Genomic DNA, 13839 nt, shown 5'->3' on the forward strand with positions numbered 1-13839 from the left:
ATATCAAAAATTTTGTTTATTTTATTAAAAAAATTTTTCCAAAATATTTTTTTCTTAAAATATTAATAGTAAGTGACAATATAAGGAAAAAAAAATAGTGATGACGCTAAAAAGAAACCAGAAATAATAAATTTCTATAATAAATATAAAACTGGAGTCGACACAATGGACCAAATGGTGCGGAGATACACCAGTCAACGACGATCCTCGAGATGGCCAATGGCAATGTTTTTCAATATGTTAGACATTTCTTCACTTGCGACATATATAATTTATTCTAAAAAAATAATAAAATGATAAAAAAAACGACAGAACGTCGTCAATTTATGCGTAAGCTAAGTGAGGAACTAGCATTGCCGATGATTGAAAATCGTACCGCGAATCCACAAATAATGCGTCACTTTTCAACAAAGATTGCCATTCAAAGTATTTTAGGCCATGCATTGACAGAAACAGTCGTGGTAAATCCTGGTCCAGAGATTCCAGAAGATAAAACCGGAAGAAAAATGGTTATAGGATCTTGCTATGTCTGCAATGCTTTGCCAATAAGAAGACGGCGAAAGACACGCAAGTCTTGTGCCAATTGTCGCCAACCTGTATGTGACGAACATTCAGTAAATCGTGTCCAGTGTGTTCAATGTAATTAATTATATTGCATGCATTTATAAAAATTTTATTCACTTTATTTCCTATGCTTTCCACTGTGGGTACCCGGGTACCCGGTTACTAATGAGGCGATGGCTGAAGTTTAAGCATAAAAAAATATAATAAAAAAATATATATAAATTAAATGAACTCGCAACTAGCTTCCTTTTAAGTTAAAAAACGACGATTTAAGAGCTTAACATGAAATATTGAACTTGCTTTAAGCTTTTCACACAGATATACCGCGGGGGGTACCCGGGTACCCGGTTACTAACATAAGGGTTAATCAAGCCAAGCGCCGCTGGTTGGGAAAAGTAAGGAAAGAAGGATGTGCGGCTGCCAAGAGGCTGTCACTTTAATTCGGTTTACATGTGCCGTCGACACCGAAATTAGTTTAGCGCGTCAGTTTTGGCAAAGCTCACAAGTCAGCCGTTTGGCTGGCAAGACGTTCGGCGGGGCACTGTCCCCTACTAAAAGCCCCCAAATCAGGCCGAGCAAATCCCGGGCTTTGGTTTTAAGCTCTTAAAAGGGGGGCGTTGCGGACGCCCACTTTCGATTTATAAAGACAAATCGTCAGAAGGGAGCCCACGCGTATTAAAGATTTTGAAAGGAAAGCCCACAAATTACTCCGATCTAACGACCTGCTAAGATGACAAGATATAAAAACTTTGGGGAATTTACTTAGCCGATGATAAGGGGCCGTTTTTATGTTGGGTCTGCGGCAATATATAAAACTATATCGGATTGAAAAGTAAAGAAAAGAAAAACAATAAACGCAAAAATTAAAGAACATTTAATTCAGTTTTAAAACATTTTACAAGATTACTAGAAATTATTTCAGACAGTTTTGGATTTAAGTTTTATCACAAAAAGGTTTTTACATACCTTATTTATAAAGGAAATACTTGGTATCAAAAAACTTATAATTCAATTATAACTTGAAATTTAAGTCTTCAATCACTGTACCCATGTTTTAGATTTCCTCTACAATTTGCATAGTTATATGCTGACACTGAAGACCCATAAAGTTACCCACAAATATCCAAAGTATCTTATCATTGCCGCTGTCGCTGACGCAATTTTGGCTTTGTTTAATTATGATAAAAACAAATAGCAATAAAACTTCAAAAAGTATATACGAAGAAGTGCAGGAATCACGAATTCTGTAAAATTTGAGGTAGATATAGAGTGTTCATGGGTATGCGCACAGGTGAATGCGAGTGGCGTAATCAACGGCGCAGATATCTATTGTTGAAAATTCACAAATTAAATGCCATTTTGCGGCTTCATTCATGCCGATAAGGTGGAAATAAATTTAATGTGTTTTCGATTTCGGACTCCGCACACACAACACATCGCGTTGATCGGTGAACAGCAGTGAAAACTATGTGAAAAAGTTGCGAGCGGCGAAAATAAATAGCAATTATTCAATAAATCACAATCAAAGGGAAAACTCTGCAATTATGCCCCATCGGCAGAAGAGGCGTCAGCGGCGCGAGGGCGTGGGCGTGGCAGTGGCAGTGGCAAGCAAGTAATTGGAACAGTGTCATTAATAGTCATTAACTCTGATTGGACGAGTGGCGGATTGTCAGGTCTCGTTAAGTGATGTATGTGCATTATAATTAATGGTTTAGCAGCGGCGGAGTGCCTGCAGCCGCCGGAGCAGAAACCAATTAAAATTGCGAATTATATTCAAATGAGTCAGAGGCGAACCCCCATCGCATAGACCAGCGCGTAGAAATTGGGTCAACAGACCACAAACCCATCCCACGCGGCCCAAGTTGAAGGTTACTGGTTACTGGTTACTGTTTAGAAAATAGAGTATATAGTATATATTCACTTGGCTCGACTCTCTCATCAATCATCTTCCGGCGAGTACAATGGGAGTGACCCAAAAAAAGCAAATAACCCCTGGACAATCGACAATCGACCCCACCTTGAGGACAGCTCCACAGCTGATATTACCCAGTGCGAAAATCAATAACAAATGATGTTAACTGCCAGTTTCTGCCACATCGGCAACTCAACTCAGCTCAACTTGGCCGAAAAATGGGAACGGGAAAGTGCGCTGCGAAATGTGTCCACATAGTAGCGCCAAATGAAAGGACCTTCGGGCCGTTCTGTTCCGTTGTCCTGCTATTAGGTCCTGTTCAGTCCTGTCCTGTCTTCCGCCTTACTGGTAATACAAAGCGAATACGCACTTTAATCACACAGAGCCGTGGGCGTACGGTGAAGCGCGAGGGCTGCTTCAGAAGTAGTGGAATTTTACTAATAAAAACCAAGAAAATAAGCAAGTCATTTTGTTAAAGTAAAAATATCTTTAAAAAATATACTAACAGTTAAAAAAAACTGGAAAAAAAAGACAGCCAGTTCCTTCTATACAAAGACAACATTTTTAAAGTGCATTTTAAATTTATTTATTTTAAATTAATTTTTAAAATAATTTAATTTACATTACAGTCATAAAACTAGCATAATCCCTACAATATAATAATAAATTCCTATCCTCAAACATAAAAGTTTAACATATAATTTTGAATTCAATAGTATTTTTAAGGTTGATGATTTGTATAAATTAACAAATATTGTATTATAATTTCCAACTTCCTCATAAATAATGATTATTCCTTTTAATGAAACGGTGTTTTTTTTTAATCGCCAGTTGATCTTTAAATCATAGCTCAATAAAAACCGCTCTGAAAGTAGCCCTCGCAAAAAGTATTCCGCTCGGCCTTTGTGTTACATTGCAACATCGTCCTTGTGCCACCCGCCCATTCCATAACCATCGAGAAGTGGGCGTGGACGGGGGAGAGGGTAATGGGACATGTGAGCCGATTTCGTGGGTGAGTTTTCAAAAAGCCGCCGACGACACAAAATCATTGGCACAAAACAAAGCTGTCAATTTGCCAGCAATTTCCCGTGTGTCGTCAATGGCGATGACAACCAGGAATGCCACACAAAAACATCGGGAAAACAACGACAAAACACTTGAGGCACGAGTACGGGAAATTGCACGCATAACTATTAAGTAGCTCGCTTCCCGGGGAAAATTCCTGGGTGGAGAGGGGGAGGGGAAATGGCGGGTTCCAGAGGAAACGCATTATCATTGGCCTTTTATGGGACAATAGTGGCATCATTTTTGCCCCACTTTCGGCCATCAAATGACCCCTAAAACCAACCAACACCCACTAACACCAGAGCACCTTTTCTAGAAACTTTCAAGTTTAAGGTTACGCACCGCTGTTTTATAGGTTTAAAGAAAACTTAAAAACAGTAAAACAAAAACCAAAAATCTTTTAAGAAAATGAAGAACATGATTCTATGAAAGTTCTTTGTGAAATCCTAACTTTGCGAACTTGTTTCTAGAGCAACGCCTAAGGTGGTTTTCTTTAACTTTACCAAGTTAAACATAATAAACTTCTTTAAAAAAATATGTTCCTAACTAATAGAAGAATACACATTTGTGTTAGAAGACTTGTGCCTTGGTATAAGTTAAATGTATTATTTAAAAGCACTTTAACCACTTCTACAAAGTTATTAAGTTTAATTACGGACTTACACTTATCCCATGAATGAGAAAAGCCGCTGCAATTAATTATTCATACAGTTGACTTTACAAGTATTTTTCAAGCAATTCAAGTTGCAGTCGCTCGAATTGAAATGCAACCTGTTGCAGACTTTAAGCCCATTTCCATAGACTTGAGCTCGCGTGCTGGCCAACTGCATATGAGGGGGGAATCAGGGCAGGAAGTCGGGGGAATGCTTACAGAGAAATCATGCAAATGTGCCAATAACTGATGCAATTTATTTTAGCAAACGCCGCAGCACGCAATTCGCCGCACGCTCGAGAAATGAAAATTGAATCAAAATAAAATAAGAAAAGCGCGCACGAATGGAATGCAATTGGCAAAAGAACTGGGCTAAATGGTCTTGGCTTGTTCTTGTTGTTGTTGGTTGTTTTTGAGCTGGTTTTATGGCGGCCTGACACCCAAACCGCCTTGAACCCTTCCCAATAAAAATCGCGCAGTAAAAGCTGGGATCGTGGAGAGTCATTAAACAAAAGGCAAACGCCAAGGACCCAGAAGGAAGTTACTTTCAGCCACAGATACGAATTCTGGTTAAATGAATTCGTGACGTTGTCGTGTTTATCAGGCTCCGGCTATTCCGTCTACTTCTGCTGGTTATTACAGCCAAAGCCGTTCTTCTTCATGATACTTTGTTGGTATTGTTTCGTGGATGCCTTTTAGCATTTTGTGTAATTGTTTTGTGGGAAATAGTAAAAGTATACAAGTTTGTATGTGCACAAGTGGACTAGCTACAGCTTGGGAATACACTGGGATAACAAGTGGAAAAGGGGGAGTGTTTCGGATACAAATTGGGGTTACAGAAGGAAACATAAATGAATATAAAGAAATAAGTGGTCTAGGATGAGATAAACCTAGTCAAATAGGTATCCATTTAAACAGGAAACTCGCATGTTCATTTTCGGGTACTCATAAGTTATACTGAAGGTAAAAAACATAAGTATGTATATTATTCTCATTGTTTCTTCAACATAGCTTCTTTAAGAAGGAAGTTTTTAATAGAGGATAAGCCATTGATAGTTCAGATACCTTCAGATTATATTTCCTGAAAATTTAAGCGCACCACATGTCGTCCATTTGAATAAAACTAATAGACAAACGCTAATTACTGCCTTAGGTATTTCTTCCCAAATGTTCCTTAAGGAGCTTTGGTTAATCCTTTACTCTCAAAAACAATTACCTTGCCATTCTCTCAGTGGCTGGCCTTTTGGTACATAATAGTTGGCCGTGTTGGGCTTGGCATGACTCGGCGATGTCTTACTGCTGACATAATTGATATGGGCCAGCACAGCTAGCACAGTTTTCTCCAAGTTTCCATTCTCTGCCGGCCTTAAATTCCTTCGACCTGCAGTTGGCGTGTGCCGAGCTCCGTACACGCAATCCTGCTGGGAAAGGACTCTCCGGGCTCCGTGGGCTCACGCAAGTGGAGCAGGAACGGCTTCTTCTGGCGAAATTTCGCCAACCGTTTGCGGGTTTTTTTTTCGCTGGCGCTCTCCGCAATTCAGTTTAAATTTAACTCGCGGCGGGCCAAGTACACAAAAATCGAGCAACGAGCGGCGACAAGAAAGAATTCCGTTCCGTAGGCCAGAAAACCAGAAAAACCAAAAAAACCGAAAAAAAAAAAACGAAAAAAGTGCTGCACAAATATTGGTTGTTGTCCCGTCATTAAAAGCGCATTTTGTTTTGCCAGCTAATTACGAAAGTGAAGTGTGGACGGGGTGGTGTATAGAAGACCCGAATTCGAACCCCGTCCCCCGGAAAAAGTGGCCCAGTGTCCCTGGGAGTGATGTATTAATTTCAAGTGGCAAAAAGCGGGCACGACATTGCCACAAAGTCAACCTCCGCCGGGACTCCATGTCCGCAGCGGGTCGCCGCGAGGAGGGAGGCGGGTGTTCTATTTGAGCCATCAGGAGCTTCTGGGCTCCAGTCGGCCGACCATCATTACCATGAGTCGTCTGAGGCGTGAAAGCAGCCGACAAAGCGTCATCACCGTCGAGCTGATACAGTTCATAATTCAGTATCGCGCCAAGGAGACGCAGGAGAAGAAGAAAAGGTGCGATCTGCCATTAAAGTGTTATCCCCGAATCAAAGAAAAACAGTGTCGTTATGTTCTGTGTCTCTGAAGCGGAGCATGCCATGCTGAGCGAATGGTATTATATTCTATGTGGAATTACTCTAGAGCAAAGTCTTAGAAACAAAAACCAAAACCAACACAGCCCAAACCCCAAGAGCAGAACAATGCAAAGCTCGGTGAACCAACTTGCTGCAAATATAAACATCCGAACCGCAACACTTGCTAGGAAGTGCACAGAAAATAAATCCACATGACAAACTGTCACCGCAGTTTATAGGGAGTGTTTGTTATGCGAGGACAATGATGGGAGGCAGGAAACCCATTTTCGGGAACTTCAGAGAGAGGGGATGCGAAGGAAAGGGTGTGAAGTGCATGCAAGGGAACCATATTTCTCAAAATCCTTTGATATACATATAAAGTCAGCAAGAACGGAAAAATAAGTGTTAACAAAAAATACAAAAATATAAGCAGATGAAAGCCAGAGGGTTTAGTTGAACAAAATACACGTCAAGTGCATTTTTAGTTTCGTATATTTTATATTAAATATAAACATATATCAAATGTAGGTTTGTGGAAATTAAAAAACTATGTGAAAGTGTATTTTTTATTCCTTTTAAATATAACTTAACTTTTGCATTTAGAAGTTAACTATTTAACAATGTATACCTTCTTACTTTATTTAAGTAAGATTGCATACTTTTTAAAAAGCGTTACTTGCTTAGGACTATCGCTAAGTTCTTTGGTTCAGCATAATAGTCGGGATTTACACACCCCTCTGCTTTCGTTTGTATCATCTCATGTCAACCTACTAATTCAAGATTTACTTGACTATTTTCCCTTTAATCGTGTCTGGGCTATGAAGTTTTGCCTAATTAACCATAATTGAATCTCTCGCTAATTTGCTTAAGTCAAAAGCGCTTCAGACAGCCTCGGTTTCCCATCTTCTTTACCGACTTTAAAGATCTTTCTCTCCATTAAGACTTACAATTTCCAAGGAGCGCTTAAGTGCTTTGATGCTGTGGGTAAGGAGAAAACGGAAAGTAATGAGAGAAAAGTGGTTTACCAGGAAAAATGTCATCTCCGTTTGAAATTTTAACAGGAATTTAATATTCACAATTCAGGTCATCTTATATTATAAGCTTGATTGGGGTACAGGAACGACTTGTGAAACAAATAAACGTCAAGTAAATATATTATGGTTCAATGATTCGCCAATGGACTGCTTTCCATTAAAAAAGCAAGAAACATTTGATTTCAACTAATATGTCGATTCCGTAAGGTTCTCTTGCGAGTGAACAAATTTTAAAATTCAAAAACCATCTGCCTTTCTTTTTTAAGAATATTTAAAGAATCTTTATAAGCTATTTAAATAGGGACTTATTATTTTGAACTTATTCTAACTAAGTGATGGACGCTGAAATTTAATATTTATGTTGTCTTTGAAAAGTTCCGAAGTTATATTATCTTTTTTGCGAAAAATGTGTAAACTATATTGTGGGTTGTGCGATGAAGACACACATAATTCAATGAAATTTGAGATGGTCAAAAACTTGGGGGGACAAAAATTGTTGTCATGGAAGTGCATTGATTGGGCAAAATTGAAAAAAAAAAAGAGGGACACTTTTCCGAATCGCCCAATTATCGGAGATTTTACCGACTGCACGTGGGTAGGTAAATGTGTGTGTGTGTGTGTGTGTGTGTGTGTGTGCGTATGCGGGAGCCAATTAGGAATTCTAGGATTCTTTTGTAAACAAGTTGACGACTTGGGCCAGTGGAACTTGTATTTACCCCCTCGCACGAAGTCTTTGCTGTTGTGGTTGCTGTTCTTGTTTTTGATGTTGCACATAATATTCCCAGATACCTGGCATGCAATTAAGAAAATCCGCTGAGTCGCCACGACCACGACCACGCCCATGAGACGCAGACACACAAGAAACGCCCACAAGCGCCCCACATGCCACTTGCCACACGAAGCATGCTGCACTTTGCCTGCTTTTGTCAGCTTTTTGCATAGTAGAAACTTTGCCACCACCCACACACCAACACACACCTGAACACCCAAACACAAAACCACAAAACCCCAACCGCCCCCAAACTTTTGAGATGTTAACTAGCTAATGCAAATACATGTAGACGTACCTGCTATCTGTATCTATAAGTGTTAACTTAACCGAAAACTACTTATTTTCCTCGCACACTAATTAAACTTTTATACAAAAACTAAACTTTGTTTCTACCCCCAATGAAAACTTTCCTTTTCCGTGCAAAATTTTTAACCGACACTAAAACTTACTTTTCGTTTTACATTTTTATTGTTACGAACTTGGCTTACCTTTGAGTTGAATATTAAAGTATTAGCTTATCGAACTGGAAAGCAGATAACCAATTAAAGATTTCCTTTAGTTTCGTACATTAATTGAGTATTGTTTTGGTAACCGATTAACCCGGAAAAGCCAATTACGAGCAACCTGACTAATGAATGATTTTCCTCCGCTTTCCCCCACCCCGAAAACCAATTGAAACAGGCGCCTGGCGGACGAGGACGATGAGCTCTCGGAGGTGCAACCGGATGCTGTGCCGCCGGAGGTGCGCGAATGGCTGGCCTCGACCTTCACCCGCCAAATGGCCACCAGCCGGCGCAAGAGCGACGAGAAGCCCAAGTTCCGCTCGGTGGCCCACGCCATCCGCGCCGGCATCTTCGTCGACCGCATGTACCGCCGCGTCTCCAGCTCGGCCCTCACGGCCTTCCCACCGGACGTGGTCAGGCTGCTCAAGGTAGGTGGTTCCCAAGTAACGCGGATAGATCTAATAAATGATCTAACAAGGCAGCATGAGCTGCCGATAAAATAAATATATATCTGTTAAGAAAAAGAGTCGGCATAGTAAAGTTTATGCGAGGAACTTTATCTATTCATAAATTAAAACCTAAGTTGCGACTGTCTTGGCGATGTCGACGAGTTCCCAAGAATTTGCAAACTTCTACAAGTAATTAACGATATTTGAAATTTTTAAAAAAGTTACTTAGGAAATCCCTTAAAAAAGGTTTATGCGCACACTTTTTTGACAATTTGATAAAATTATTGCATACTTTATAAACCAAGTAATTTTTAAAAATGCACCAAAGAATAGCAGAGAAATTAAGAAACCAAATTCGAAGTCTAGCAATCATTTTAACTTTTACACATTGTTTTCAATTCAGGGGATGATAGTTATTTTTAAGACTTAAAATATTTTGTCATTTGAAAAATCACAATATATTTTTTAATAAAAAAATCTATTTAATATTTAATTAATAAACAGACTTTTTAGCATAGGTTTAATATATCTTAAGCATAAGATTTTTAAGTACAACGGTTAATTTAATTCCAAATTATGCCAGTCTACTCTGCGTATGAGTATTCACCGCACAAATTTCAATTGAATGTTTAATCGATAATGCGCATACGCCACTAGCTCAAAGAATGGAAATGACTGTACTCTAAATCATTTAAAAGTTAGGCGATTTATTTTGCATTTAAAATTTGTACAATCAATAGTTAATTGAACATTTTTTCAATTTGAAACCCCATCAATAAACGAGATATTTTTTCTGGAAAAGAAATAACATTGAAAGGAAGAATATGTTTTTTTTATGATTGCTATACTACACGGACACTTTTATTAGAATAATATTTAAACACTTTCAAATACATATTTGAATATCTTTGAAATAATAAATTCTAATGTTTGAACATCTTCAAAAGAATAAATTCACAAAAATATTTTTTGTGATACATGTATCTTAGCCTCGGGATATGACACTCCACACCTCATGTTCCACTTCTCTAACTAACCATTCCTAATCTACAGAACCTGGACGACTGGACGTTCGACGTGTTCGCGCTGACGGAGGCGGCCAGCGGGCAGGTGGTGAAGTACGTGGCGTACGAGCTGTTCAACCGCTACGGCTCGATCCACAAGTTCAAGATAGCGCCGGGCATCCTGGAGGCGTTCCTGCACCGCGTGGAGGAGGGTTACTGCCGGTACCGAAACCCGTACCACAACAACCTGCACGCCGTTGACGTGATGCAGACGATCCACTACTGCCTGTGCAACACGGGCCTCATGAACTGGCTGACGGACCTCGAGATCTTCGCCTCGCTGCTGGCGGCCCTGCTGCACGACTACGAGCACACGGGCACCACCAACAACTTCCACGTGATGTCCGGATCGGAGACGGCGCTCCTCTACAACGACCGCGCCGTTCTGGAGAACCACCATGCGAGTGCCAGCTTCCGCTTGCTGCGCGAGGACGAGTACAACATCCTGTCGCACCTGTCGCGCGAGGAGTTCCGCGAGCTGCGCGGCCTCGTCATCGAAATGGTCCTGGGAACGGACATGACCAACCACTTCCAGCAGATGAAGGCCATGCGACAGCTGCTGACGCTCCAGGAGGCGACGATCGACAAGCAGAAGGTGCTCTCGCTGGTCCTCCACTGCTGCGACATCTCGCATCCGGCGAAGCAGTGGGGCGTCCACCACCGCTGGACGATGCTCCTGCTGGAGGAGTTCTTCCGCCAGGGCGACCTCGAGAAGGAGCTGGGCCTGCCGTTCAGCCCGCTCTGCGACCGGAACAACACGCTGGTCGCCGAGTCGCAGATCTGCTTCATCGACTTCATCGTGGAGCCCAGCATGGGCGTCATGTCCGACATGCTCGAGCTCATCCTCGCCCCCATCGCGCCGATGAACAAGGGCAAGCCCTCCACCCTGGTGGAGCACGAGGCCTCCTCCACGATGGTCATCCCGCCCTCGGGCATCACGCCCAGCATGGACAAGCCGCGCGACCGCACCGAGGCCAAGGCCGCCGCCGAGTGCCTCTCCCGCAAGAGCGTCACCACCACCCCCGGGTCAAAGTTCAACATACCCAAGCCCTGGCTCACCTGCCTGGTCGAGAACAAGCGCATCTGGAAGGAGCAGGCCGTCAAAGGTGGGTGCCTTTCTAACTATACGTATCTCTTTATAGCATTGTTTGGAATTGATTTCTGAGCTCTGGAAATACATTTTAAAATCAATTTGTTTCTAAAGAAATCCCAAACATTGTGAGAGTAAGAAATTCTACCTTATTTACCACAGATATTTAAAAATATATTTGTAGTATTTATGCTTAAAAACGCTTTAATAAGTTCCCGCTATGGTTTTAAAATTGTTTTTTACTCGTTCAACAATCTAGAGAAGTTTTTAAAGATAAAACCATTTATTTATCTGACCTGAAGAAAATATTTTAATAGCTTTTAAACTATCTTTTAACTTTGATATAATTTGGTTCTGAGTAATATAATTAGGTTACTTCAAAAAACAATTTCATTTTTTTAATATTATTGACGATTTTTAATTAAAAAAGGGAACCATAATTAGTTATTGTATATCATCATGTATCAAGCTAAAAATTAAAATGTTTGGAATTTGGAAAACTTCTTAAATTATATTTCAAGCCTATTATAGTTTGTACCATATTAAAGTGTAGAGCTTATTTCATGATCATGTTAATTGCTAGCCGCTTTTCGTAGTCACATTAACTTGGCTAATTGAGTTTGACCTGTCCTTCGCTTTGATCTCTCGTCTCGTCTGCCAATGGCCGTTTATTATTCATGCATAAACCTTCTTACGCAGAGCTCATGGAAAGGCGCCGAAAAAGCGGCCATTAGAAGAATCAAGACCCCCTCTATTAATTTAAGGACAAACCCCATTCCATTTAAAACTGAAGAAGGTCTTATGTGGAATACCAAGAAATTGGCTTTTTGGACTTGCTATTTCAGAAGGGGTGTTCTTAATAATGAAAAATAAAAGAAAACTTTTTAAAAAAGCATATTGCGATGAGCTACAACATTTTTGTTATTAATTTTTTTAGAGAAAGTTGTTTTAAGATATGCAACGTTACCTATCTTTATTTTTATAAACTTATTATTCAATATATTTATAAATTTTTCGACTTATCATCAAAAAAGTTAAAGTACAATGGCCGTCAATGTTCTCTCACTATAACAATATAGAATAAAATAGAAGATATTATTTTAAGAAAGCAAATTCATAATTTGCTTACTCAAACCTTGTTTCGTTTGCCACAATGCTCGTGAAAATATAGCGTAAGTGGTGCAAGTTTGTTTATTACGAAAATACAACTATTTGTTTAAAATGTAAACTAATTATTATTAATTATAATTACAGATGCCGAGGCGCGAGCGTTGGCCACCGCAGCGGAGGAAGCTGCAGCCGCGGCGGCAGCGGAGGCGGAAGAGGGGGAGAACAAGCCGAGTGCGGCGGAAACGGAAACGGCAGATGGCGAGGCAACTAAGGCAACGGCTGAGCCGGCAGATGGCGCTGCCGAGTAAATTGGCCACAGCGCCACCTGCCGCCTGCGACAGCAACCTGAGACGGAAACGGAAGAACAGAATTCAAAATACAGAGGGAAACTTGGGAACGAATTCGGATTGTTACACTGAAAAAAACTGAGGGACGGCTCCAAGGATAACGTTTACTAAGCTTAGAAGCAGCCTAGATTATTATTAACAAACCGCTTAAGATGCGCTCTCTATGTGAATTGTGGTAGAGTTAGACTTACGTACATCATCTATATAGGCTTAGTTGCGGATCAGTAATATCGATATATATGTATAAATACTGTATACTTTGTTGTTGCAAGCGGAAAACAAAACAGAAGAAAACTTAAGAAAATACTAGGGCCAAGCACAAAACAAACAGAAAAAACAAAACGATTAGATGTAAATAGCGAAGAGTTCAACTGAAATTTGTTGTGAATTTGTTGGTTCGTTGCGAGCATTTATACGTAGACTTGAGTTGTACTTGTCTTTTATTAGTTTTAGTCAAACGTGGAATTTACTATATGATTTCTATAAGTTCGATGTATTCGATTTCGCTCTAATTAAATACATATATTTTTGTAATCGTTTCCATTTATTATTTTCGACTTTATTTCCGTGTTCTTGCATTTACCAAGCACTCGAATTGCTCAATTTAAGGAGTGGTTTTTGCAAAGGGACGACAGGCTCGTCTCGAGCTGTCTAGATATTAAGTACCTAACTAAAACTAAACCAAAAAATACCTGAGAACTAGCTGTACGACTTGTATATACTCTCCACTAACCCCTAACAGACTTTCCCTCGAAACCAGGACGAAAGCGAAGAATTTCTAGTTCTTTCCGATCTACAAATGCACATAGCTACCTATACGAAGGATAATGAATACGTATTGTTAAGGATAAAATAGTCACGTTTCTACAAACATATTTATTTTTATACGAGAGCGCAGGACGAAAGTTGGAGGACGAGGCGGAGGGCTTGAGTCGCAGGAGGATTTGGTTTCCTTTCGTTTCGGTTTTCTTTTCTTTAACCAACTTGAAATGTTTTCAAACGTTTTTCAAAATGTCTGATAGCGGGACCATTCTTTTAAGATTTACCACTGCTCTTTACCACTGGAAAGGAGCAGGAAAACAACCTAAGAAAAACTAGGGAAAACCAACCGGAAAGGAGGGAAAACAAG

The 13839-nt window shown here is 40.1% G+C and overlaps 1 protein-coding gene across 1 annotated transcript in view; it reads left to right on the plus strand.

The window, feature by feature from the left end:
* Positions 1-13250, plus strand: part of LOC108102103 (calcium/calmodulin-dependent 3',5'-cyclic nucleotide phosphodiesterase 1) — a 58756-nt gene extending 45506 nt beyond the window's left edge. The window contains 3 exon segments of the mRNA XM_043208700.1: positions 8829-9078; positions 10153-11269; positions 12508-13250. Coding sequence (XP_043064635.1) covers positions 8829-9078; positions 10153-11269; positions 12508-12671 — 1531 coding nt within the window. The 3' untranslated portion in view covers positions 12672-13250.
* Positions 13251-13839: the final 589 nt, after the last annotated feature.

The sequence above is a fragment of the Drosophila ficusphila genome, unplaced genomic scaffold, assembly GCF_018152265.1.
Source record: "Drosophila ficusphila isolate 14025-0441.05 unplaced genomic scaffold, ASM1815226v1 contig_607, whole genome shotgun sequence".
Taxonomy (NCBI): domain Eukaryota; kingdom Metazoa; phylum Arthropoda; class Insecta; order Diptera; family Drosophilidae; genus Drosophila; species Drosophila ficusphila.